This window comes from Heloderma suspectum, chromosome 2, assembly GCF_057233095.1.
Source record: "Heloderma suspectum isolate Gila_16-S chromosome 2, 16-S_ref, whole genome shotgun sequence".
In the NCBI taxonomy this organism is placed as follows: domain Eukaryota; kingdom Metazoa; phylum Chordata; class Lepidosauria; order Squamata; family Helodermatidae; genus Heloderma; species Heloderma suspectum.
Window position 1 is genome coordinate 172202175 of NC_139459.1, and position 27932 is coordinate 172230106.

General features: G+C 47.0%; 2 protein-coding genes across 5 annotated transcripts; one reads left to right on the forward strand and one right to left on the reverse strand.

Moving 5' to 3' along the window:
- Positions 1-510: 510 nt before the first annotated feature.
- On the reverse strand, positions 511-7569 carry LOC146353262 (uncharacterized). 2 transcript variants are annotated; one of them, XM_084836052.1, is made up of 2 exons: positions 7245-7569; positions 511-5343 (listed from the first exon to the last, which is right to left on the reverse strand). In XM_084836052.1, exons 1-2 carry the CDS (start codon positions 7428-7430, stop codon positions 3550-3552), a joined length of 1980 nt encoding a protein of 659 aa, XP_084692178.1. In that variant the 5' UTR covers positions 7431-7569; the 3' UTR covers positions 511-3549. The 2 variants fall into 2 exon arrangements, with proteins under 2 accessions (XP_084692178.1, XP_084692179.1); XM_084836053.1 differs by having other exon boundaries at positions 511-5357; positions 7245-7527.
- A 4411-nt stretch (positions 7570-11980) lies between these two features.
- On the forward strand, positions 11981-27105 carry TAFAZZIN (tafazzin, phospholipid-lysophospholipid transacylase). Of its 3 annotated transcripts, XM_084836066.1 has the most exons (11): positions 11981-12208; positions 17631-17791; positions 18902-19030; positions 19495-19540; positions 19724-19809; positions 20248-20328; positions 20442-20483; positions 20573-20635; positions 21508-21560; positions 21713-21790; positions 22767-27105. In XM_084836066.1, the coding sequence occupies exons 2-11, from the start codon at positions 17683-17685 to the stop codon at positions 22866-22868; spliced, it is 789 nt and encodes a 262-aa protein (XP_084692192.1). In that variant the 5' UTR covers positions 11981-12208; positions 17631-17682; the 3' UTR covers positions 22869-27105. The 3 variants fall into 3 exon arrangements, 2 of the variants coding, with proteins under 2 accessions (XP_084692192.1, XP_084692193.1); XR_014788023.1 differs by having other exon boundaries at positions 20442-20689; positions 22767-23443; XM_084836067.1 differs by lacking the exon at positions 22767-27105 and having other exon boundaries at positions 20442-20631; positions 21713-21750.
- Positions 27106-27932: the final 827 nt, after the last annotated feature.

Below are 27932 nucleotides of genomic sequence, written 5' to 3' on the forward strand. Positions count from 1 at the left end.
TGTCTAGAAAGGAGCTGATTTTGCTTTATGTTGCATGTACTATGTCACAAGCAACTAGCATGTCAAACAGGAATTCTCCTCTCTCTCTCTCCTTCCCTATCAGATCTGTAATCCCAAACAGGTAAAACAGGAGCAGTTGCTCCACTCTGTATTCCATATTGACAACTCACTTTACTCCTGCCCATTTTTTTTTTTTTTTTGGCTTTCAGGAATCACACAAATTTCATTGTTCCCCAGGGCGTACTCTGCTAAATAGACAACACCATCCCCTCTTTAATAAGCCTTAAGTGACAGAAAATCAAACATACATGCCCATACACTGGTACACTGAAATAAAAAATGCACAAACATTTGAACACCATCGTTGAACACGTGCACACAAAACGTGCAAGCTCTATGTGCCAATATATACCAAGAAGGGTTGTAGGAATACACAGAAAAACATTACAGAAAAGCATGCATACCAAAGCACCATGTTAGCTCTGGGATTCCTGGGACAACATGCAGCAGCCGAGCCCCAAAGGTACCATGCATATGAATGTGTGCTGTCTTGCAGTGCCAGCAGCAACACATGCATTGATGTGTGTCAATGAATGGCTTCTAGGTATTACAGCTTTATATTAGCTCCAGGTTCAGACGCAGCATGTGTCTGAATAGCATAAGAAGAGCTGTGCTAGACCATGTGCACATACATGAAGTGAGGCAGTAATGCATATGGAAATGAGGCCACGATGTGTCATCATGCCATAATCTTCGGACTCCCACCAGAATCAGTCCTTGTCACCCCAGATCCAGAGTGTACAGCATGACAGGAAACATGTGGTGAGACATATTGAATATAAATGTCTGTATGTACTTTTGTGCCCGTTAAGGTATGTTAGGAAGACTTACTCTAAGTTCCATCTGCCCAGAAACTATATAAAATCCAGTTAAGATGGATTTTAATAATTTTGTTTACTTTGATTAGACTATTACTTGAATTATCCTAATTCTAGTGTTGTTCTAATGTTAAGACACCTTGGGTTGGATCTGGAGCAAGTTACTTGCACTAACATCCCATGTGAAAAGTTAGTCATGGCTAACTTTCTCATTCATTCATTCATTCATTCATTCATTCATTCATTCAAAGCATTTCTATCCCACTTGTCAGCCAAAAGATTCCCAGAGCAGCTTAAAAGAATCATCAGTCAGACAGTCCCTGCCCTCAGGCTCATAATATTACCATATTCCAATGTGGCAATACTGCAGTATTCCATGGTGCAATATGTCTTCACTGGCATGGATAAAACCATTGAAATATCAAGCATGCCACCATCCAAAAAAGCAAAAGCATTTCAATGCATGTCACTTGTTGTTGGAAATACAGGGATAATGATGCATAGAACTGAGCCCAAAAGTAATGGAAAAAGAAGCAAAGAACCACTGTGTTTTTAATTTATACTTACCAGTTAAGTTTCTGGGCCTAATTCAAGCTAATGGTTATTACAATGACCTGTGCACTGATCAGGGCCAGATCTCCTATTAGGCAGAGTGAGGTGGCTGCCTCAGTAGCAAATGTTGGGGTGTGGGGACTGGCACTGAAGTGCTGCTGGGGGACAGAGCTGTGTATGCTACCTATGCAGTCCTGCTCTGCACTCCATATGAGAGCCAGCTGCCCATAGATGTGATGGAGGATGCTGTCCCATCACTAGTGCCGATGTAAGATTAAGGGCATCTCTACACCAGCCTAAAATCCTGCATTTAAAATGGGGCTTTCTGCTTCCGTTTTAAATGCAGGATCACAACTGACTCCCTTTACACGCGCTTCCTTTCCCCCCTCCTTCTCCCCATAGCTGACTCTTCCATTATCTGTAATTGATCTCACTCTTCTTGCTGCTTTTAGCTTTTACTCTTTTCATGGAGGAAACTGAAGCAGAACACAAGGGGGAGGTAATTTGATAGCTATTATCTGCGATCTATTTAGAAATGGAACAAAGGACATTTAGTGCAGGAGATGCCCTGGAGGGTCATGGTGTCATGTAAAGAGCCCGCAAACTTCCATGAAGGAGCCATCTCAATCGCAGAATAAAAGCTCCGTGTGAGGGAGCCCTAAATTGCTAGTCTTGTTGGTTTCTATCCATGGAATGCTGGTGGTGGTGGTGTGCCTTCAAGAAACACCTTGTCCCATATTTTCTTCCCCATCTTCTAAGGTTAGAGGGAGTCCTTGCTCCTGGGCCCCTTCTTTTCTGAGGCAAAATTGATAGGGCTGAGGAGCAGAGCCTTCTCTGTAATTGCACCACCTTTTTGGAACTCTCTGCCAAGCAAAGCTCACCTTACAACATCCTAATATCCTTCTCATTGTTTAATTAGAACTTGGCTGTTTGAGAAGGCTTTTCCTGGGGTTGGCTAGGTGTTTTTTTATTTCAGCTGTTGCTTGTTGAATTATGATTATTTTGGTTGTCAGTTTTAATTTTTCTACTGTTCCTTTATTTAATTTTATTGTACAACACTTCATGTAATTTTAATAGAAAAGTATTTTATAAATACATTTTAACAAAATAAAAATAAACAACACAGGGAACAATGAAAATGTAGGGTGTGTTTTTTTAATGGCATGCCTGCTATATTATACAGATAACCAATAATAACACTTAGCATTTATATACTGCTTTAACACAAGTGTTCAAAGCTCTTCCCATATTTTATCTCAGTAATCCTTACAACAGTCCTGTGAGGTACATCAGCATTGTTATCTCCTTATTGCAGATGTGCCGCAGAGGATCAGCTTAGGAAGCCACCTTATACCAGGTCAAACTATTTTGTCTGTCTGGCTCAGTATTGTTTACTCTAACTGGCAGTGGCTGTCCAGGGACTCAAACAGAGGTCATTTGTATCATCCTTTTAACTGGAGATGCTGAGACCTTCTGCATAGACAGTGGATGAACCTGCATCTGCATCTCCATCTAACGTGGATGTTCTACCACTGTGCTATATGATTCCTCTCCAAAGGGAAAATGGCTTGCCTAAGACTACCTAATGAGGTCATGCTTGAGGCGAGATTTGAACTGGGGACTTCCCGGCTCATTTTCTCAGTCAAAATCAGTGCTCTACAAGAGTGGTTCTCAGACTGTTCTTCAGTTGTGGCCACAAGCAAGGCCACAGTACAGTCATACAGGCACACCGGTCAGCTGCCTGGGAGCAAAATGAATGGTGAGTCCACACCAGAATACAGTCTGATGCCTTTACACTATCCTACCTACAGCAGCAAAAACCCTTGAGCCATCCCTGGGTACGCAGCCTATAACATGCCCCAGAATCCTTTGTGATGTATAGGGGTCATGTGACAGGTTCATGCAGATGGTGACATGTGGAAAGTTCTGAATGCAGAACATTTGGGGGGAGGGTAAAAGTGCTCTAGAACAGCCATCCCCAACCTGATGCCCTCCAAATGTGTTGGGCTATGGCTCCCAGCATCTCCCAGCCAGCCATGCTGGCTGGGGGATGCTGGGAGTTGTAGTACACCACATCTGGAGGTCACCAAGTTGGGGAAGCAGCTTTAGAGACATCACATCATTCAAGGAACTGGGGATTTTTCTGCAATAACATCATCATCTGAAACACATCATCCTGAAGAGAGGCTATTTGGGGCCCCAAGACCGGTCCATTACTGCAGAATAGTTTCTCTACAGGAGCAGAGTTTGGCAGGGTAGTGTTAAATTTGATAAAAAGCTTTGCAACGGCCGGGTATCTTTTCAGCTGCCCCAATTCGTGCGACGGATCATTCAGGAACTGCAGCCCGATATTTCTTATGGTTGACTCGGCTGCCGCCACTCCCTGGTCATCAAAGCCGTAGAAGTCATTGGCCGCTTTGGGCACTGCTGCTTGGCCAGCAAGCTTCGCCAAGGTGTTGCAACGGAGCAGTTCTTGCAAGAAAAGCTCCCGGGCCATTTTTTTCTCATCCGGACTCTGCAGCCAACGCAACTTGAAGAATGGATGTGACACGGAAGCAATGACCAACGGCTTTGTGTTTTTGTTGCTCACAGCTGCATCCAAAGTCAACATGTGCCCAAACTGCTTTTGTAGTTCACCTTTCAACTCATCCGCTAGGCAAGAAGCATATTTTGGAGACACCGACTCAAGTCGGCACTTTAACACAAGCACCATGGGTAGGACAGCCCCATAGAAAGACTCCACGGCGTCATCTGCTTGGAGTTTATCAAGGGCTGTAGCCATCGGAGACATCACCTCCAGCCACTCACCTAGAAATTCCAGCTCCAGGTTGGTAAATTTGGGGAGCTGAAGGCAGGCCATCACGAGATTAATGGTGCCGCGCATGTCGTATATGCGGCAAAAGCAATCGAACTCTGCATTCCATACAGAGGCCGACTTGGGGACCGGCTTTCCGAGGGCGTAATTCACAAGCTCCGCATTTTTTAAGCTGTCTTGGGAAACATTCCTTAGAGCAGAGCATTTGCTTGCCACACTTTTAAAAAGATGCCTGTACGGAGGGCTTGTGGCCAAAGCCCTGGAAGCAGCGGTCATGGCGACAAAGCTGAGCACGCAGGAAAAACAGGACACCCGGGATGGCAAGTAGAACACACAGGAAGGGTCGACCATATCGCTTGACAAGGCATCATAAATACACACGTTGACACAGACATCAGCACTTGGGAGATCAGCTTGTTTCTCAGCATCCTTCCCCTCTTCTTGGTCCAAGGTACCCTTTAGTATGGAGAACAGCCGGAAGGTTTTCTGAAAGTTGCTTCTGCTGTCTGTGACAACATGTGTTATTTTTGTGGAGTCCAAATCGTACTGTGTATGGATCTCGGTCAACAGAGATGCAAGTGTCCTGTACGAGAGTGGCCCCGTAAAGCGTCGGAGACTTAAGACTGCAGTTTCTCTTGTCAAGTTGGCTGGATTGATCCAGTGACAAGCCACCCCCATGTAACTTTCCCCTCGATGTGTCCACACATCTGCAGTCGTGCAAACGTAAGCGACAGAGGCCAACTTCTTTTTAATTCTTTCAAGAACCAAGCTGCATCGTCTCGCTAGTTTCTTCTGTAAGGTTTCTGCAGAAATAATTGCAGCCCTGGGAATAATCCCTTTGATCAAAGTGTGGAAGCCACTTCCTTCAACGATGGATAATGGAACCATATCGGTGACGACAAAATTGAGAATCAGGTGGTCCAGATTTTCTTTGGATAATGACCCATCACACAGCTGCTGCCGTGGGAAAAGATCCCGGTGAGGCTCGTAATATTTTGGAATTTCCGCATTCACTTTTATCATGTCACCACCCATTTGCTTGCAACGGATATTTTTCCTTTTGTGCATCATCTTCAGATATTTTTCTCCATGGATTCTCTGCAACAGGAGAACTATTTCAGCCAATGCTTTACACTTTAGTATAATAACCATACAGAAATGTTAAAAGTCTTGTGTCACATGCAAAGTTACTGACAGTTCTGATGACTTTCTATGTGACTCCTTGTTAGAATCTTTCCCCCTTTTTAAAAAGACTCTAGGCCTCATGATTACAAAGAGGAATTTGAAAGTGTGCTGGCAAAATTGCTAATGGACTGAAAAGAAATAAGCAAAAAGATGCAATAATTTTATTTTAAAGCAGTAATATATCTTTTTATTTTTAAGTAGAAATAAGCTCTTATTGTAAAATTCTTGATTTCAAAGGCTATGAGCTACGATACCTAAATAGAACCTGCATGTTCAGAGGCAGCATATCTCTGAATATGAGGTGCTAAGGATAAACAAAAGGGGAAGGGTGTTTTTTCATCTTGCTTATTAATTTTCAAGAGGCATCTCTCTGGCTGTACAGAACACAATGATGGAGCAGGGGTGGGAAACTGTAGCTCTCCAGATGTTGTTGGAGTACAACTCCCATTATCTCTGACCATTGGCTATGCTGGCTGGGGCTGATGAGAGCTGGAATCCAAAGACGTCTGGTGGGTCACACATTCCCTACCCCTACTCAGTAATGGCTCTTCTTATGTTCTTAATATCTCCTATTTGATGATGATAAAATTAAAATTAAGAATATCCTAAGTACAATAACTTCACCAGCTGTAGTTTAGCTTTTGATATGTGTATGAAAATGTGCACTGAAAATATTTTCCAGCTTATCATACATCTCCGATGTGCCACCCCATTCTTCCCACCCACTTCCAAGACAAAGATGCTTATGGACTGGAATGGTTAACCAGTTTATGGAAACAGGTCATCCTCAGTCATCCCTCAACTTGGTGTCATCCAGATGTTTTGGACTACAACTCCCATCTTAACTGACTATTGGCTGTGCTGGCTGGGGCTGATAGGGGTTGTACGCAAAAACATCTGGAAGGCACCAGGTTGCTTCCTCCACCTGGTTTATGACCAAGGGCCTAGATTTTCCTGGTGGGAAAAAGCACAACCCATTTGGTTCATACATGGATGCCCATTGTAACATCAAGTGATAACTTGCATGTGTGAACTGGCCATGAGAAAGAGAACTTCCATATCATCTCATATTGCCTGAAATTCAGTGCTTTCGAATGGCACCAGTTCACACATTCTGCTGCCAGTCCTCAAGAGTAGAGAAATAAAGTAATGTACAAGCAGGTTCTCAAACACCTCTCAAATGCACTTAGCATAAAATGTTGGAATTTCCCCATACCTCCACTAAGTCATGCACCATTGATAGCATATGCAAGAGATTGCAAAGGGGTCTCCCTCCACATACACACCAATGTTTATTGATGGAATGAAGTGTTTTTTATTACTCATATTTGGGGGTGAATCACACCACAATTTACTTTGTATGTAGTATCATGTGGACATGATTTATGCAGTATCATGTGGATACGGTCAGCAACAGCAATTCCTATGACTGCAGCAGCAAATATCCCGTCCTTTCCAGTCACAAGAGTATCCAGTAATTACTGGATACTTCTGAATGCACATATGCACGTGTGAATCTGCCCTCCAAGGGCCAAAACAGATGCGTCGGCGAGTGGTTAACAGTAAAGCGGTTGCTGGTGCAATCAGAGGTCCAGGCACGCCCTGTCGCGTACAAACGCACTTATATCACGTGAGTCGGGCCTTCCGCGTGTAGTTCGCACACTAGTGGTACGCTAGCTCCTCTTTAGGCAAAAACGGGCCGATCGCATGTAAGCCGTTTACACGCCGACAGGGCGCGCTTGGAACACTTCACGGGGGCAAATGCCTAACGCGCGTGGCAGCCCGCACGTTTGTCTCGGCCTTTTGTTATTTACCTGCACGTGTTTGGTGAAATTGGATGGCGCCTTGTGCTGCCCTCGGATGGTCTTCCTTTTGTGCCTGCAGAGGCTGCAAACTGCTTGAATGAAGTTCCCGTCGTCTTCAATGACCTCCGAGAAATAAGTTCTCACAACGATCGGCAGCGCCTTGCTTTCGGATTCCGTCCCTGAAGACATGGTCATTGCAAAAGCCACCAAGGGCCAGAAACTATTGACAACTCGGGCCGGGGTACTACCAATGGGAAACGGAGATTCTCTTCATAACTGGGCTGTTTCCAGCAGCTGGAAATGGTTTCCCACCCCACTGGACATGCGTCGATTCTGGAGAGGCTGCTGGGAAATGTAGTTTATTCGCAAAGATTGCACGCGGCCGTGTGTGCGCGTTTTACACGTGGGATAACTTGCTTTAGCGTGGTGGTGGCATCGTTGGGATTCTCACGACCTGTAGCCTGTTACGTCACTCGATTTCAATATATTATGGAGGAAAAAAAGATTTGCCGGTGGCAGGGAAGAGATTCAATTGTATGTTAAGGTTGCAGGCCTGTTGCATTGAACGCGGTGGGACGGGACATAAAGGTAAAGGTGTCCCCAACCAGTCGTGTCCGACTCTAGAGTGCGGTGCTCATCCCCGTTTCTAGACGGGACGGGTCATGCTTCCAAGTAAATATGCCGAGAATGGCGCTGGAAGTGTCTTCTTGAAAGAGAAGTCGAGGTTGCAGTCCTGGACCCGTTTATCTGGAAATACGCCCTATTGAACTCAATGGGGCTGGCTTCTGAGTAGACACACATATTGTTGTGCGGTAAGAGGGACAAAGATGCACTTTCTACTTGGAAAGTTGAGTTTGGTCCCTTTTTAATATATCTGTTTGTACATCACAGTGCAATCCTATGCAGCTGTACTCAGGAGTAAGTCCCATTGAGCTCAATGGGATTTAACCCCTGGGAACTGGAAGCTGGGGGCTCCAATTTCAGTGGGGCTGTGCTTCCATTCTGGGTTTCAGTCAGAATCAGCCCGAACTCTAAAAGAGCTATCCAAAGTGCTGAACCCTGTCCCCAAAATGGGTTCAGTACCTTGGATAGCTCCGTTAGAGTTCAGGCTGGTTCTGTCTGAAACCCAGAATGGATTCAAAGCCCCACCAAAATCGAAGCCACCAGCCTCCACTGCTCCCAGGTGTGTATAGCAGAGATGGGGAACTTGTGGCCATCTAGATGTTGTTGGACTCCAACTCCCATTATCCCTGACAATGGGCATGCAACATGTGGCACAACATACATTGGACTTTGTTTTCTGTACTGGTTTAGGGGGAAATGAACCATGGTTGTGGGAGCTAGAAATAGCTCTGTTGTCAGGGATAGTTAAAAAGCTGAGCAAGCTTGACCTGTTGGCTGCTCTTAGTTTTAATGGTCCACTTCTGGAGGCTGATGGATCCAGGTTTCATGAGGGGTCTTAGGGAGTTTCCTTAGCTGGTGGTTCTGCCAAGGCCCTGGCCTCTTCTTGGAATGGGGAAATCCCCAAAGCCATTGATACGATCAAGCCGAAGTGTCCTTGGCCCAGTCACAGAGCCATATTGGCTTCTTGGTATTCTGAGAAGTTGAAGCCTATGTAACAGCTGGGTCATCAGCTACAATACAGGTGGCCATCCTGCGATAAGCATGATGAGAAACCACCTGTGGCAGTGATGGCAGCGAAAAAGTCTTACTTGTTTGCCACATTGCTTCTGCACAATGGCAGCCAGCTGAGTTTTTCCCAGTTGTGAAAAGTGTCAGAGATGGATGCGGCCAGGGTTCCACCTAGTTAGGTTGTTTGGGGTAGGTTACACCTTGTGCAACCGGATGATGTGGACAAGTTACGTAGGGCGCAATCCTATGCAGATAGGCAGCTGCCTCCAAACTCGGAGGCGGCCGCCTATCCAATGCAGGGCAGGAGAAGCGTGGAGGGGATCATTCCCTCCGCGCTTCTCCTGCCCAGCATTTGTGGTTAGACAGCCAATTTCGGCTGTCTAGCCACGGGAAGGCAGAGCAGGGGAGGAGGCTGCCGGATGACACATAGGATATGTCGTACCGGCATTTCTGCCTTCCCTGCCCCGGAATGCCCCGTAACACCCTGGTTTGGCTGCTCCACGCTCTTCTTCCGACCGTGGTGTGCAGGGCCCTTCCACACTGCTTGCAAGGCAGCATAGAAGCGGGGGGGGGGGGGTCAGTTCCTGGAAACCCACATATCCTATGGCTGTCTAGCTGCTGACTAGCGGCCAGAGGATTGCTCCCTCCGTGATTTGAGATCCACTACTTGCTCTTTAGTCCATCCCTTCCTGGATCTTAAAATCTGCCAGGACTGGGCTTACCATCTGGATCTCAGAGGTGGTTAATGCCTCTCTGAGAGAGGTTGTGGCTCCCAGTGCACTTAAGGAGGCAGTGGTTAACCACCACCACCCTTTTAAAGCCAAACTGTAAGCCAAAGGAATTGCTCCAGGAAATACTCCAGCTTGGACTTGCTGGTGTGTTTCCTAATGTCACCATTGCACTGAGGATTTTTTCTCACTCTACGTGCATCAATAGCTTCAGGCGAACGGTCTTTCAATGTGCTGAAGCAGGTCAAGAATTACTGCTGTTCAGCTATGGGACAAGATCATTTGAATGGCCTTGCTATGGTTAACAAACTGTGACATTGCAAGAGAACTGATTTGTTCCAGAATAACTGGTGAATTTGTACAGGAAACAAGAGCTAGAAAAGCACTTGTTAAATAAAAAAGGAATATTTATTATAAATTACTGCACTGTATTCTTGTGTGTGTTAAAAGCATTAATTTATTAAATGTAAACATTTAAAATATAGCACAATTTTTGTAACCCTGTTTTGGCATTTCTTCCTTTTTTAATATACCAGGAGCATCAAAAAATAGTAGTGGCCTGGGCCTCTCTTGCCTCTGAGAGGGCCTGCCTAAAACTAGAGTTATTTCAACACATATAAAGTTCCTAGTCTAAGGAACTTGATTTTATTCTGTGCTGCTTTTATTCGTTGTTTTAATGCTTGCATTTTATCGTTTTAGTGTATTGTACACCACCCAGAGAACTTCAATTTTGGGCGATTTAAAACTACAGTAAGACTATGATCCTATGCCTATTTAGACCAAAAAAAAAGCCCTACAACTGCCAGCATTCCCCAGCCAGCTGGGGAATGCTGGGCTTTGTAGGGCTTTTTTTTCTAGTCTAAACAGGCATAGGATTGTGCCTTAAAGAAATAAGGACAATAATTGTTGTTGTTGTTGTTCAGTCGCTCAGTCATGTCCGACTCTTCGTGACCCCATGGACCATAGCACGCCAGGCCTTCCTGTCCTGCGCTCTCTCCCGGAGTGTGCTCAAGTCCATATTCATTGCATCAGTTATGCTATCTAGCCATCTCATCCTCTGCCGTCCCCTTCTCCTTTTGCCCACAGTCTTTCCCAGCATCAGGGTCTTTTCCAGAGAGTTTTCTCTTCGCATTAGGTGGCCAAAATATTGGAGCTTCAGCTTCAGTATCTGTCCTTCCAATGAGCACTCAGGGTTGATTTCCTTTAGGATTGACTGATTTGACCTCCTTGCAGTCCAGGGGACTCGTTAAGAGTCTTCTCCAGCACCACAGTTTGAAAGCATCAATTCTTCGGCGCTCAGCCTTCCTTATAGTCCAGCTCTCACAGCCATACTTTACTACTGGGAAAACCATAGCTTTGATTAGACGGACCTTTGTTGGCAAGGTGATGTCTCTGCTTCTTACTATGCTATGTAGGTTTGCCATAGCTTTCCTCCCAAGGAGCAAGCGTCTTTTAATTTCATGGCTACAGTCACCGTCTGCAGTGATCTTGGAGCCCAAGAAAGTAAAATCTGTCACTGCTGCCATTTCTTCCCCTTCCATGTGCCAGGAAGTGATGGGGCCAGATGCCATGATCTTAGTTTTTTTTAATGTTGAGTTTCAAACCAGGTTTTGCACTCTCCTCTTTCACCCTCAACAAGAGGCTCTTTAGATCCTCTTCGCTTTCTGCCATTAGGGTGGTATCGTCTGCGTATCTGAGGTTGCTGATAATTCTCCCAGCAATCTTAATTCCGACCTCTGATTCATCCAACCCGGCGTTTCTCATGATGTACTCTGCATATAAGTTAAATAAGCAGCGCGACAATATGCAGCCTTGTCGTACTCCTTTCCCATTTTTGAACCAATCGGTTGTTCCATGTCCGGTTCTTCCTGTTGCTTCTTGACCCTCGTACAGGTTTCTCAGGAGACAGGTAAGGTGGTCTGGTACTCCCATCTCTTTCAGAATTTGCCAGTTTGTTGTGACCCACACAATCAAAGGCTTTAGCGTAGTCAATGAGGCAGTGATCCATGAAGGGAGGGGACAATAATGTTCTATTGCCAATTTCAACTCACCCTTTGCGTTCATAATGCTGGAATTTTCCCCTCTTATCCGCAAATCTAGAATCACACACTATTGCAGACCGAATTAGAATAATTCCTATCTAAGACTGAACTTAGTGGTTTTCCGCTGGTTATACAGTGGTTATACAGTGGTTTTCCGCTGTATAACTCCCAAAGCAAAGTAAATAGGATTTTCACCATAGTGATGTCAAGGGGTAGAGCGACGCCATTCTGCGCCCAAAGAGAAAGCGGGAGAGCGGCTTCCTTTTTTTTTTATTAACCTAAGCTCAGGCCGTGCGCCCCTCTAGCCTTTTTCTATCTCCATGTGCTTGACCGAAAATGCGTCATCCGGGAGCTTATTTCAACAGCTCACTAGTCGTGGTCTTGCAAGAGCTCTTTACGGCTCGTTCTCTGTCCATTAAATATTTAAAATATATTTAGGTGGGGAGAGATTGCAAGACGGGGGGGGGGCGGTTAGGGCTGAGAAGAGGGTGAACTGGAGCCTTTTTACCGCATTGCAAGCAAGAGGCGCTTGAAAGCAGCCGCGCTTGGCGGCAGCAAAGAGGAGGAAGCGGTGAGTGGGATGTAGTGGATGACCCGGCGGGGACGGGGGCACAAGGGCCTAATAAGGGAAAGCGTAAAATAATTTATGGAGGGACACAGTGACAGAGGTAGCACCCTCTTTCTTTCTCTCTCTCTTGTGTGCGCGTTATTTGGGGGCCTGTAACCCTTGCATAGCAGGTAGGAGTTCAACGGGTGCCATTCTCCCCCCCCCGGATAGAGATGCAGAAATGGCGGAAGCTGCATCTGTTGAATTTCTGACAGCTGTTGCAACAGGCGGGCGGTCTCGCAGAGGCAAGGTAGCAACCAGCAGAAGCTGGGTTCTGGCGGTGGAGAAGCAGGCATGGGGGCGTATCAGCGGAGGTCACTTGTTCCTTGTGGTTCAATATAGCGATGCGTTCAGTGGCACTGCGAAGTGACGAAAACCAACGTGTGGGGATAGCTAGGATGGGGTGGGGGTTGCTTGTTGGGAGGTAGGAAATGGTAGCTGATAGGGAGTAGGTTGCCCACCATTCTGATCTGTCATCTTAACACCTCTGCAGCTGTCTCCTGTTGCTCCCCTGCTAACCCCATGTTTGGTGGGGCACAAAGGGCTTCTTTCAGTAGGAGGAAATGCTTGGTTGTTTTTAAAAGTGGCAAGCAGGGCATCAGGAGGCATGCAACGACCAGGCCTCCAGGAAAGGATGGGGGGGGGAGCGCTATGGGCATGTGATTGGCAGTGCTGTAACTAAGTTCTACAGCCAGTCATGGCATGCTCCCAGTTCTCTCCCCACCCCCAATTTGACTTGGCAGGGAAGACTGTGGACTTTAAAGGGCGCTGCTGCCAAAATTTCAAGTTCAGTGCTTGGACAAAATGCTTCTGCTCAAAACCTATCGTACAGAAAACCTGCTGACTGCTGCTATCCAGTGCCATGCATCTCTGAATTTCTCTTCTCCCCTGCACCCACCAGTATTCTTTAGCCAGATGTGCTTTCCTGTGCTGGTTGCAGGCATGGGACCAATGAAAACTGTGATGCTGCCACTCTGCTTCATCTGCTGCCCTGACCAAGCCTCTGAACAAGCTGATGTTTGGCTTAGAATAATAGAACAGTCGGGTTGGAAGGGGCCTATAAGACCATCGAGTCCAACCCCCTGCTCAATGCAGGAATCCAAGTCACAGCATCCCTGCCAGGTGGCTGTCCAGTCTCATCTTGAATGCCTCCAGAGTGGGAGAGCCCACCACATCCCTAGGTAGTTGGTTCCATTGCCGTATTGCTCTAACAGGACTTTTTCCTGATGTTCAGCCGGAATCTGGCTTCCTGTAACTTGAGCCCATTATTTCGTGTCCTGCATTCTGGGATGATCGAGAAGAGATCCTGGCCTTCCTCTCTGTGACAATCTTTCAAGTACTTGAAGGGCGCTATCATATCTCCCCTCTTCTCAAGGCTAAACATGCCCAGTTCTCTCAGTCTCTCCTCATAGGGCTTTGTCTCCAGTTCCCTGATCATTTTCATTGCCCTCCTCTGAATCCTCTCCAGTTTGTCTGCATCCTTAAAGTGTGGTGCCCAGAACTGGATACAGTACTCCTAAACAGTGCTGAGTAGAGGGGAACTAGTACTTCCCGGGATTTGGAAGCTATGCTTCCATGAATGCAACCCAAAAGAGCATTGGCCTTTTTTGCAGCCACATCACATTGTTGGCTGATATTCCGCTTGTGATCTACAACAATTCCAAGATCCTTCTCGCTTGTAGTATTGTTCAGCCAAGTATTCCCCCATCTTGTAACTGTGCATTTGGTTTCTTTTTCCTAGGTGCAGAACTTGGCATTTATCCCTATTAAATGTCATTCTGTTGTTTTCTGCCCAGCGCTCCAGCCTATCAAGATCACTTTGAATTTTGTCTCTGTCTTCCAGGGTATTAGCTCTCCTGCCAAATTTTGTGTCATCTCCAAATCTGATAAGCATTCCCTGCACCTCCTCATCCAAGTCATTCATAAAAATGTTGAAGAGCACTGGGCCCAGGACTGAGCCCTGCAGTACTCCGTTTGTTACCTCTCCCCAGTTTGAGAAGATCCCACTGATAAGCATTATTTGAGTCCAGTTCTGTAGCCAACTGTGGATCCACCTGATCATTGTTTCATCTAGCCCACTTTTAGCTAGTTGGCTAATCACGATATCACAGGGCACTTTGTCGAAAGCTTTGCTGAAGTCGAGATATATTATGTCCACAGCATTCCCACAGTCCACAAGGGAGGTTACCTGATCAAAAAATGAGATCAGATTTGTCTGGCAGGATTTGTTCTTGACAAATCCATGTTGGCTTCAAGTAATCACTGCATTGTTTTCAAGGTGCTTACCTTGCTTGCTTGCTTGCTTGCTTTATAATCTGCTCCAGAATTTTCCCAGGAATTGATGTCAGACCGACTGGTCTGTAGCCAGGTTCCTCCTTTTTGCTCTTTTTGAAGATAGGGACAACATTAGCCCTCCTCCAGTCATCTGGCACTTCACCCATCCTCCGTGATTTCTCAAAGATAATAGACAGTGGTTCTGAGAGTTTTTCTGCCAGTTCCTTTATTACTCTAGGATGCAGTTCATCTGGCCCTGGAGATTTGAACTCATTCAAAGTAATTAGGTGTTCCTTGACCATATGCCTATCAATCTCAAGCTGCAATCCTGCCCCGTCAGCCTGTACTTCGCCTTTGCCAGGGGGGTCATAGACCCTCTTTGGGGAGAAAACTAAGCCGAAGTAGGAATTCAGCACTTCTGCCTTCTCTTTGTCATCTGTTATCATTTTGCCATCCTTATTTAATAGGTGAACCACCATTTCTTTCCTCTGTCTTTTACTATGCACGTATCTGAAAAAAGCCTTTTTGTTGCTTTTAGCATCCCTCGCTAACCTCAGCTCGCTCTCAGCTTTAACCTTCCTGATGCCATCCCTGCAATTCTGTGCTACCTGCCTGTACCCTTCCTTTGTAGCTTGGCCTTCCTGCCACTTCCTATATGTGTCCTTTTTTGTTTTCAGGTCATCTCTTAGCTTTTTGTGAAGTCGTGTTGGCTTCTTCTGTTGTCTTCCAGCTTTTTTTTCTTGTTGGAATTGTTTGTAATTATGCATTTAGAATTTCCTGTTTTAAAAACTCCCATCCATCTTGGACTCCTTTTCTCATTAGAGTCGCTTGCCATGGGACCTTACTGATCATTGTTCTGAGTTTATTAAATTAGCTTTCCTGAAATCCAGGGTATGTGTTTGGCTACATGTGGCTTTTGCTTCCTTTTTTTTTTTGGTTCCTTTTTTTTGCTTCCTTTTGCTTCCAAGAACTCAAGTATAACATGGTCACTTTCCCCCAGAGTTCCCATAACTGCTACTTTATCCACTAAGTCATCTCTGTTGGTTAGGATTAAGTCTAGGATAGCTGATCCTCTAGTTCTTTCCTCCACCTTCTGTAGGAGGAAGTTATCAGCAACAAGTCAGTAAGTTCTTGGAGGGGCCATGTTTTGCAGAATTTGTCTCCCAACAAATATTGGGGAAATTGTTCCCCATTACTACTACTTCATGCTTCCTTCAAACTCTGGCAATTTGGTTTTCAAAAGTTTCATCCTCGTCTTCTCCTTGATTGGGTGGCTGGTAGTAGACTCCGACCACCATGTTCCTTTTATTCTTTGCTCCATTTATTTTAACCCAGATGCTCTCAATTGGGCTACCAAGCTCATCCTCCTGTATTTCTGTGCAGAGATACGTATTTTTAACATATAGTGGAACTCCACCTCCCTTTCTGTTCCTTCTGTTCTTTTTGAACAAGTTATCTCCTTCAATTGCTGTATTCCAGTCATGAGAGTCATCCCACCAAGTCTCAGTTACACCTATCAAGTCATAATTTCCCTCTTGTATTAAGAGTTCAAGTTCGTTCTGTTTGTTTCCCATACTCTGGGCATTAGTATATAGACATCGAAGACCTTGTGCTTCATAGTCTGGCTTTCTTCCTACATGTTTCTGAAGACTATTACTGGGTGCTATTAGAGCTGTTTTCTCCATTGTGGTGCATAAGCCTTTGTCCACTGTTACCCCCAATTTTACGTCTCCCTCCCCCATAGGATTCAGTTTAAAGCCCTCCTGATGAAGTTCTTTATGCTGTGGCCAAACTCATTCTTCCCAGCCTTTGTGAGGTGCAACCCATCCCTCACCAACAGTCTATCTTCCAGGAACTATAGCCCTGGCCTCAGAATCCAAATTTCTCACATCGGCACCACCTTCGTAGCCAGTCATTCACCAGGAGTATTTTTCTTTCCCTTTCTGTCCCTCTTCTAACTACTGGAAGGATGGATGAGAAAACTATCTGGGCCCCAAAGTTCTTGAGTATCATTCCCAAAGCATCAAAGTGTGATGTGATTTCTTCATAGCTCCACTTGGCAGTATCATTTGCGTTACCATCTTGAAAACATACTTAATTGTTCTGAACTGATTAAAAAACGCTTCCATACTTCATCACTATTTTAACAACTGTCAGTATATTACTTGATCTTTGTACCCAGTATGGGTGCCTGATCACCCACCCTAATTAAGCTACTGGTGGTTGGTATATTAAGCACTTCATGTGAGAGTAACTGGGATTAAGGCAATGACGTTCACACAAGGTGGCAGAGAAGAAGTGGAGTTGAGATTGAAAGGCTCCAGTTACCACCTAAAACAGTTAAAAACTGATTATTCAGGGTTTTGTGTTAGTTTGGTCCTCCAACATGGGGACCAATCTTGAGTAGCAATATCAGGAAGAAGGGGTGGATCAGGTATGCCTTAGGGGGTAGTGGGTGCTCCCTCAAAATATTTCCCAGTCCCCCAGCTTTCATTCACAGTGTTTTTATTTAATGTGTATAGCAAAACTCCTTGCTTGCTTATTAGTGGTCTTTGCTACCCTTTCACTCCCCCAAACGAGTTTTTCTGGAGTTGGGGTGGATCAAGGCAAGTGAAGTGCTTTGGTAATCAGTTTTGTTAGGGGTGGAGTAAAAGCAGCAGTTTCTTCATGGCACATGCTATATGTCATATAGTATTGGCCCATATGTGTGTGTGATTGCACTTCAATCCCTCTTTCTCTTCATTGTATGGTTCTCCTTAATGCTGATGGTGATTAGCTTAATTGGGAAGACAAAAGGTGATCTTTGGTATCTTAACAATGGAGGGGAGAGAGTACCAAAAAGAGGGGTTGTAGGGTCTGGCTTTCTGGTTCTGGCCTTATACTGTGTGGGATGAACAGACTCTGGGCAGGTATGTTGGGCAATCTTTTTTTTCTTGTTTAATGTTGTGGCAGCCCTAAGGCACAGGTGAGTCTGTGGGGGTGTGATGCTAGCTGCAAGTTCAGACAGGGATCTCTTCGCAGGGGAGGGCTGTTGCGGAGGAGAACTCTGTGAGCTAAGAATCATATGGAAAGTGATAGGTTGAAAAGTGCTCTGCTGTTTCCTCGCTGGCAGGGGCGGCTGATGCTGATGCTGGTGCCTCGAGAGGATTGCCAGGGATGGGAAGATGCCCCTTGAGGTGAAATGGCCGTTTCCCCGGGCCCCACATCTGCCCTGGAATTTGGCCAGCAGGCTGGTCATGGGATTGGTGGGCACCTACAGCTGCTTCTGGACCAGTGAGTATTTGGAACCTCCGCTCCTTGCATGGTTGGTGCCACAGGCCAAGCAAATGCCAGGAGCCGGAGGCCAATGGGGGTGTTGCCATTTGGGCTCCTTGGGGGATTGGAATAAAGCAACTGGGATTTGTGCTGCCCCCGGGGCCCTGCATGACACGAGAAGATCTCTCTCCTGTGACTATGCGGCGAAATTGGGAGAGAGAACTCTCATCATACCGAGCTCTTGGGATCAGGACTAGATTAGCGAGGGTGATGGCTATAAGGGCAGGAGTGGGTGAATGCTACACCACGGGTGGTGGTGGGGGGCTATTAATATGCTCCATTGGTTCACTTCCCTTGCCCCTGCTCCCCATCATAGCCCACTGATAAGTCTTACCTAGGGCCACCACAATCCTGGCGTGAGGCCTTGTAAACCTAGGTCTTCAGGAACTATTTTTTCCTGTTTTCTTCCCTACCCATCCACTTCCCCCCCTGCAGTGAGAACTGCTGTAGCTCATCTCTGCCAAGAACTCAGCAGGTGGCTTTAGGCAAGCCACTCTTTCAGTGCCCTCCCAACCTCTCCACCGCAAACTGGACATCTTAATACTGACCTACCTTTCAGGGCTGTTTCAAGGGTTATAACGACAAGATAATGTATGTGCTGCTTGTGGGCTTCCCCCAGGCAGCTGTGGCCACTGTGGGAACAGAATGCTGGGCTAGATGGACCCCTGCTGTGATCCAGCATGGCTCTCCTTATGTTGCTATGTAACTCAGTGGTAGAGCACAGGCTTGGCACACAGAAAGTCCTGAGTTTGACCCCTGGCATCTCCGGGTTGGGCCGGGAAAGACATCTGCCTGAAACTGTGAAGAGCTGCTGCTATTCAGTGCCAACAATAGTGGGCTAGATGATCCAATGGTCTGACTCCGTATAAGGCAGCTCCCTATGTAGACCTATATATGTGAAATGTTTCAAACTCTCAAGAGTGCTATATGAATGCTCAGTATTGTTATTAATGGATACAGAGCATTGGGAATCTAGGACTCTGACTCCATCTATCCTAGGAACTCTCCCCTCTTCCCCCCAGGTACTGTGCCGCTTACCAAGGTCTCATCTTTCTGTCCTCCCTTCAGGGTATGTGAACCAGCTGAATGTCCATAACGAAGAAGTGCTATATGAGCTAATTGAGAAGCGCCAGCCAGGCACTCCCCTCCTCACCGTCTGCAACCATCAGTCCTGCATGGATGATCCACACCTGTGGGGTGAGGTACTGGAAAGGAAGTGCTGCCACCTGGTGGATAGGAAGGGAAGGCGTCCGCTCTTGTCTTCCCTTTGAGAGACTGGGCCAATCACTTTCCGGGATTCTGGAGCCCAATGGGCTTCATAGACTTCATAGATGCATAGGGTTGGAAGGGGCCGACAAGACCATCAAGTCCAACCCCCTACTCAATGCAGGAAGCCCGATTCCCAGGTGGTTTCCCATCCAAGTATTAATTAGGGCTGACCCTGCTTAGCTTCTGAGATCAAACAAGATCAGGTGCATCCAGCTCTTTGGGGATGTTTCCCTGCCCCCCTCAGGACCTCCATCACAGAGGCTCAATTTGCCAATGTTCAGGGCTAGAAAGGTGAGGTCCAAGCCTGACTTCTGTGTATGCAGCATTTTCCTGGGTTGCTTGTGATTTGGTTTGGATTGTTCCCAATATTAATGTTTCTGTGTCTTCCACAGGTATCCTGAAATTGCGGCATGTCTGGAGCTTGCAGAAGATGCGGTGGTAAGTATCGGAAAGGGTGGCTGTTCCCAGAGAGGAAGGAATGGGACTCCTTTAAGTTCCTAGAACTCTGCAGCATGGCCCATCATATTCAATTTGGGCTCCCAGGTTTTCTGAAAATACAAATGACATTCTGACTGACCTTGTTCTGACATAGTTTATCACTCTCTCTCTTTGCTCTCCCAGGACCCCAACAGCTGCAGACATCTGTTTCACCAAGGAGCTGCATTCTCGTTTCTTCAGCCTTGGGCGATGTGTTCCTATCTGTCGTGGTAAGCAGATGGCTTGCTTGGTAGTCCCAGGTATCTGGAGCAGCTAGCATTTCTGATCCAGATGAAATGGCTGTCTACGCAAGACCAGGGCCATGGACAGCAGTACCCAAATCCAGGCCTGAGAAGTAGCGTTCCCTCAATTTCATTTTCCCGGCCTGAGTTTTCCACCTGCCATCTGTCAAATGGGGATAATAGTGACCTAGGCTTTGAAGTTCAAGATTGCTGGTCATTTTGCAAGGGAAGCAGGCTGTATAAGTAGGCCACTTACAGGCAAAAATGTGACTTTGTTTTAATGCTTGTGGCTTCTTCTCTAGCCAGGGTTGAGAGGATGGTCGGGTTGGAGCAGTATGAGTAGGGCTTAGGAACACATGGTTGGAGAGAGGAGCTTGCCCTGCATGTGGGATGGAACATTCATTAGCCCATCTGTTCCCTTTGTAGGAGATGGAGTCTATCAGAAAGGCATGGACTACATACTTGAGAAGCTCAACCACGGAGACTGGGTACACGTGTTCCCAGAAGGTAGATAGCAAGTGCCTCTTGAGTGCATATTTATAAAATATTGTGGGTGCAGCCTTTCTGAAGTAATGCTGTTGTCCTGGTCGCCCTGAATTTCCTCCATCTTTCTCTTGCAGGCAAAGTGAACATGACCCAAGAGTTCATGCGTTTCAAATGGGGTAGGTACCTTTTTGAGGAGGAGGAGGAGGAGCAGCACATCCTGGGGCGATTCGTCCCCTCTAATTTACTTTCCTCTTATTCCTTCCAGGTATTGGGCGTCTTCTGGCTGAGTGCCACCTGCACCCCATTATACTGCCACTCTGGCATGTAGGTGAGACCTGAATCAGGCGAGGGGGAAAGGCGAGGAACAAAGTCTTAACAATAGGCAGGTGGCAATGGCGTAGGTGGTGGATGTGAATTAGGGTTGCCAGATTCCATGTGGGTCAGGATTTCTGTTCCTTTATGTTGCTTTAATAGCGGTGTAGGAAGGTTAATTTTGGCAGGCAGTGGCCTTGGAAGCAAAACTTACACCCAAGAGAGCTAACACTCTGTCCTGCCTCCACTGGGACAGTAGGACTCCACCATAATTCCGTTTCCTCAGGCCCCAACTTTTTTTTTAAAAGGCCTATTTTTTTCTATCATCTCTCTTTTTACTTGGTTTGGCCATGCTGGCTGAGAATGATGGGAGTTGTAGTCCAACACATCAGGAGGGCACCAAGGGAAGGCTGCTTTAGCCAGTCATGGTGGGGAGGAACATTACAAGCTGCCTGTTTCAGGATAACGATTCTATCATCGTTGTCATCCTATTCAGCATAAAGTGTTCATTGTAAGTGCCGATGTTCCTCTCTCGGCATGGATGCGAGAGACTGAACGTGTTCTCCAGTGTCCCTCTTCTGAATATGACGTGGCAACACAAATGGAGAGTTTCTGAGAAGCTTCCCCATTGTCAGTTCAGCATGAAAACCACCCAGAGAGCTTCGGCTGTGGGGCAGTATAGAAATGTAATAAATAATAACATACATATGTGTGACCAACTTGCATAATCATCTTTGAATGCTATGGCTTTAGTACTGCAAGATCTCCTCTTAGCCCCTGCCAAAATTATCCTCTCTGTGCAGCTATTAAACACACATGCTGTCGCTTTACTAGGGGTGGGGCTGGGATCAAAAGTGACTGTTTTGTGCTGTCTTTCAATCTCCCTAGGAATGAATGATGTCCTCCCCAATGCACCCCCGTATGTGCCCCGCATTGGACAGGTGAGTCTTTTGACATGTGCAGGATGAGGAGCTACCAGCAGTACAGAAGGAAGTGGCCCGCGGGACTTCCAACCAGCAAGGGAGTTGATGACATTTAGAAGAGAGAGAATTTGCCTCCAGTTTGCTAATGCTTTCTCTTCCTCTTGCCACAGAAGATCACTGTGTTAATTGGGAAGCCGTTCAGTGCCCGGACTTTGCTGGAATGCCTGAGGGCAGAGAACAAATCTGCGGTGAGTGTGGAGGGGAAGTACTAGGATGTCTTCTTGTGTTGTTAAGGGCTTGAAGCAGTGCAGGGGTTGAGGGTTGGAGCTGGATCAACGTTTAGGCAACATAATCTGCAGCAGGGGTGGGGAGCCTCTTTCAGCCCAGAGTCAAGTTGAATTTGAGTTCTCAGTAGCCACATTCCAGATGGAATGGGGCCAAGCGTTACACCCCACCCCACCATATTGTAGTTTAAAGCTCTCACAGCCAGAAACTAAGCCTTAGGAGAGGCACTTCAACCGATTTAGAATGGTGGAAAAAATTTACGAAAGCTGAGAAACCACCAAACAATTGATAGTTAGGGGAAAGGAAGCATGGCCATCCGGGGAACCACGGGGGGGAGGGGCTGGAGTTGGCGCCAGGGCCTGAAGTTCCCCACCCCGGCTCTGCAGTGTAGGGCTGTAGCAAAACAGGGGCTTTTGCTGTGGTGGGTAACTGTCAGGTTTCCCCAATGAGTGAAGATTGTGTGTCCAGCCTGCTTCCTGGACTGGCTTCTCAGTTTTCCTGAGACATGGGGCTGTTCCCTGCCTAGCTCAATTGGCCACCTGCAGCCGTGTTCCTAGGTGGGGAAAGACAGTAAGGATAAGTAGATGATTTGGTAACAGAAGCTGAAGAATGTCTATGCAGCAGAAGATATGAGTTCAGGCTGGAGTGGATGGGAATTGGGGAAGCGTAAGCTTTGCCCACCTCTCTGCTTTTGCCAATTGGCTCTGCAAATACTTGCGGTTTATGGGTCAAATGCATTTGGGATCCAAAATTATGTTTCAGCATAGGGCCCAGGTCCATTCATTTGTTCAGAGGCTGGTATCTGTCAATATATTGCTGTGAACTGGAGGTGGGTTAAAGTTCTTGGAGTCCCACTTTCTTACCTGTTCTCTGCATCCATGCATAGGCCAGTGTTTGTTGCACGGCCTTGCTGACCATGGGCACATCTTCTCCTTGCAGATGGAGATGCGCAAAGCATTGACTGACTTCATTCAGGAAGAGATCCAGACGCTGAAGGACCAGGCCGAGAGACTGCATCAGACTTTCAAGCAGCAGGGCTAGCCATGTGGCTAGGATGCGCATGGGAGGCCCTTCCGCTGTAGCATGGATTGTGCAATCCTGGGGCATGATGGAGAAGGAGGTCCCTGCATGGACTACCTCTGACCTTCACTTCGGAGTGAAATGTTCCCACGTTTACACCTGCTGCCCATGCAACGCCACAAGTGGACTGGCGTTGCATGCAGAGGGTTGGATGAAGGCTCCCCATATACCTTGTTGAGCCTCGCACCCCCATCGGTGTGCCTCGTACCCTGTCGTTGTGCCTGTCTCCTGAAGGGCAGGTCTCTGTATGGCTATTGTATGTGGACTTCCCTGCTGCCAGAAACCAGAGATGCTGAGGCTTCAAGTTAATGAGTGTTGGTGGTGCATGTACAGGAGAAGCTGGGAGGGGGGAGGGGTAAGGCAGGCTCCACCCCTCCTTGCGTTGATCCCACTCTGCACCTGCCTTCCTTGCTCAGCTCAGTGGGGGCTGGAGGAACAGGTGATGGGTTCTGCAAGTTCCTTCCTTTTTTGTAGAATATTGGGTCTGTAGGTGGTTTTTATACTCCGCCTTTTTCCAGTAAATTATTCCAAACCCTGCTGCAGCCTGTGCTAAGTTCTGTGGTGATATGGTCGGGGGAGGAGGGTGGGTTAAGGCTGAGGATGAATTTCTGCACACACTTTGGATCTGGGCAGAGAGGTACATGTCTCATCTCCTTTTTGCAACACATCTCTGTTGACAGCGCCAGGGAAAAGGCCCTCCCTCTGCCAACCACCTACGAAGAGATCGTGCTAAAAAGTAGACAGAGCACCCTGCTCTTTACCTCTGCATCTCTCTATGCCATGGTGAACTGAGCACCACACAGAGAAAATACCCATTGTGAAGTTGCCTGGACTACAACCGTTAGAGGCTGGCGGAGGGTGGTTCTGATGATACTGGCTAGGTTGGCCACTACCTCCCCAATAATATTCATGAAGTGATGAGAACAACCAGCAGTAATGCTCACTCAAGGCAATCATGCCAGGCAGGCAGCTCCCAAGCCTGAAGCACAGCAAAGTGAGGTGGCCACCTGAAGGGACAGAGTTTAGGTGCCATTAAGGGTGGAAGAATGGGAGACAGAAATGAACCATGGGGCACAGTCCATTGGGAAATTTATTTATTTATTTATTTCATTTCTATACCGCCCAATAGCCGAAGCTCTCTGGGCGGTTCACAAAAATTAAAACCAAACAACACACAATAAAACAATTTAAAATATATAGAACATTAAAACCACAATATAACAATACAACCACAATAAAACCTAACAGCAGTGCAAGAGTTTAAAATACAGATTTAAAACAGCAAAGATAAAAATTTAGAAAGCTAAAATGCTAAAATGCCTGGGAAAATAAAAAGGTCTTCACCTGGCGCCGAAAGGAATACAATGTAGGTGCCAGGCGAACCTCACTAGGGAGCTCATTCCAGAGCCTGGGTGCCACAGCAGAAAAAGCCCTCCTCCTAGTAGCCACCTGCCTCACTTCCTTTGGCAGGGGCTCACGGAGAAGGGCCGCTGATGATGATCTTAAGGTCCGGGCAGGCACATATGGGAGGAGGCGATCCTTCAGGTAACCTGGCCCCAAGCCGTTAAGGGCTTTGAATGTTAACACCAGCACTTTGAATTGGGCCTGGAAATAGACTGGCAGCCAGTGCAGCTGGAAAAGTACTGGCGTAATATGAGTTTGCAAGCCAGTCCCTGTTAACAATCTTGCTGCTCTGTTTTGGACCAGCTGAAGTTTCCGGACCGTTTTCAAAGGCAGCCCCACGTATAACGCATTGCAGTAATCCAGACGAGAAGTTATCAGAGCATGGATAACTGTAGCTAGGCTATCTCTGTCCAGATACGGGCAGAGTTGGTATACCAGCCTAAGCTGATAAAAAGTGCTCTGTGCCACTGAGTTCACCTGTGCCTCAAGTGACAGTTCTGGATCCAAGAGCACCCCCAAACTACGAACCTGATCCTTTAGGAGGAGTGCAACCCCCTCCAGAACAGGTTGAATATCACCTAGCCGGGCAGACGAACCACCCACTAACAGTACCTCCGTCTTGTCTGGATTGAGTTTCAGTTTATTAGCCCTCATCCAGTCCATTACCATGCCCAGGCATTCAGAACAGCCACTGCCTCACCTGGTTTTGATGAGAAAGAGAGTCAGAGCTGGGTGTCATCCGCATATTGATGGCACCTCAGCCCACACCTCCGGATAACCTCCCCCAGTGGTTTCATATAGATGTTAAACAGCATGGGGAATAAAATAGATCCCTGTGGAACCCCATGGCATAATTGCCATGGCACAGAGCAATAATCCCCCAGCACCACCTTCTGGAATCAACCATCCAAGTAGGAGTGGAACCACTGTAGTGCAGTGCCTCCAACTCCTAACCCAGACAACCTATCCAGAAGGATACCATGGTCGATGGTATCGAAAGCCGCTGAGAGGTCCAGGAGAATCAACAGGGTCGCACTCCCCCTGTCCCTCTCCCAGCAGAGGTCATCCCACAGGGCGACCAAGGCAGTTTCCATTCCAAAACCAGGCCTGAAGCCCGATTGAAATGGATCTAGATAATCCGTTTCATTCAAGAGTGCCTGGAGCTGTCCTACAACCACCCGCTCAAGCACCTTGCCCAGGAAGGGGATGTTGGCCACTGGCCTATAATTGTTAACATCCTCTGGGTCCAGGTTAGGCTTTTTCAGGAGTGGTCTAATTACTGCCTCTTTTAAAGTGGCAGGCACCACTCCCTCTCTCAAGGAGGAATTTACAACCTCCTGGACCCAGCCAGACAACCCCCCCTTGTTTGATTTAATAAGCCATGAAGGGCAAGGGTCAAGCACACCAGTGGTCGATCGGACTTGGCCAAGCACCTTGTCCGCATCCTCAGGCCTCAGTAACTGAAACTCATCCAATAAAACTGGACCAGACGGTGCTCTGAACGCCTCTACCAATGGAACTGCATTAATGGTGGTGTCCAATTCATGACGAATCTGAGCGACTTTATCCTCAAAGTGCCATGCAAACTTGTCACAGCGTGCTACTGAGGGTTCCACCGTCTCTCTCCCTGGCCCAGAATGTAACAGGCTGCGAACCACTCGGAAAAGCTCCGGTGGACGACACTGAGAAGATGCAATGCTGGTGGAAAAGAACTGTCTCTTTGCCACCCTCACTGCCACAGAGTAGGCTCGATAGTGGGCTCTTACCTGTGTTCGGTCAGACTCAGCACGAGTTTTCCTCCACCTGCGTTCTAGCCATCTCCCCTCTTGCTTCATTGCCCTCAGCTCAGGTGTATACCAAGGAGCTGGCCAGGCTCTGCTCAGAGGGAGAGGGCGCTTGGGTGCGATCGTGTCAACTGCCCGAGTCATCTCTGCATTCCACAGAGCGACCTGGGCTTCGACAGCAGCACCAGCCATACCAGCAGGAAAATCCCCCAGAGCCCTCTGGAATCCATCGGAATCCATTAATCTCCGGGGACGGACCATTTTAATAGGTCCCCCACCCTTGCAGAGGGGAAAGCAGTCTTGTACAAGCTTCAGTGCAATGAATGGGTGTTATGCAGTACGCTAAAATTAACAAAGTTTGCAGAATGGAATAAGTAAGTCTTTAAAATCATCCTGAAGGTCAGCAAAGGGGGAGCTGTATGCAAGAGACATCCCAAATATATGAGGCCACCATGGGGAAGGCCCTGTTTCTGATACTTGCCAGGCTCACAGCTCTTACTGATGGACCAGAGAACAGAGCCTCAGATGCTGATCTTAAAAGATGGGGAGATGCAGGCTCATATCAGTGCAGGTGGTCCTTCAGATAACCTGGTTTCAAGCCATTTCAGGCCCTAAAAACTAATACAAGCATCTTAAATTAGGCCCAGAAATGAATAGGCAGCCAATGTAACATGACTGGAACACCTGCCTCCTCCAAGCATTCTGGCTGCTGCATTCTGCACCAATTGTGGGCCACCTTTAAGGACAGCCCCACGTAAAGCACATTACAGTAATCAATTAGCTATGCACGTGGCATCCTCTCCTAAGCAAGGTTTCTCTGGAGTAATGAATACTACGAGGAAGAAAGGTAAATGCAATGCTAAGTAGCTAACCTAAAAAATTCACTCAACTATTAAAAGAAACAAAAGCGATGATTGTATAAACACTTGCATTTAAGATAAGTGCAAGTGTATGTCAAGAATTACGTATTAGAAAAGTACAATAAAGGCTGTTGTTGAATATGTTAATACAAATCTCCCAAGGTACACACTCTTAAAATATGAAAAAAAGTACACTGTGTTGGGTCCCAAAAAAAATCCCCAAATCCCTGATCGGGCAATACCTTTAGGGCGCATGTAATCCTATGCATGTTTAGAAAGAAAAAGGGTCCTACAACTCCCAGCATTCCCCAGCAGGGAATACTGGGAGCTATAGGACTTTTTCTGTCTGAACATGCATGGGATTATACCCTTAGGGCAAGATCCTATTCAGATAGGCGGCCGCCTCCGAACTCGGAGGCAACCGCTTATCCAATGCAGGGCAGGAGAAGCACGGGGGGGGGGGGATCGTTCCCTCTGCACTTCTCCTGCCTTGCATTTTTAACTAGGCAGCTGATTGCGGCTGTGTAGCAGCAGGAGGGCAGAGTGGGGGAGGAGGCTGCTGTACAACACATTGCAGGTGTCGTACAGGCATTTCCGCCCTCACCACCCTGGCATGCCCCCAGAACTCCCCTTTTCGTCCACTCCACGCTCCTCTTGTGAGCGTGGAGCACGGGGCATGGAAGTGGGGGGAGGTCAGTTCTCCGGGGACTGGCCTTGGAGCGCAGGCTCTGAGGTAGGTTCCTGGAAAACCAGATATCCTATGGCCATCTAGCCACTGTCTAGCAGCCATAGGATTACTCCCTCTGGCAACTGAAAATGCTTGAAATTATGAACAAACTTTTGAGATCTGTAGATCTCTTCATGAGGGTAGATGTTACACAAAAGAGGGTGAGGAAGATGACTTGATATTATTCATAAAATCTATGTAGGAGCCTTAAGATGCAGGGTACAGGGAAATGTTGGGTGCATAAAAAGTC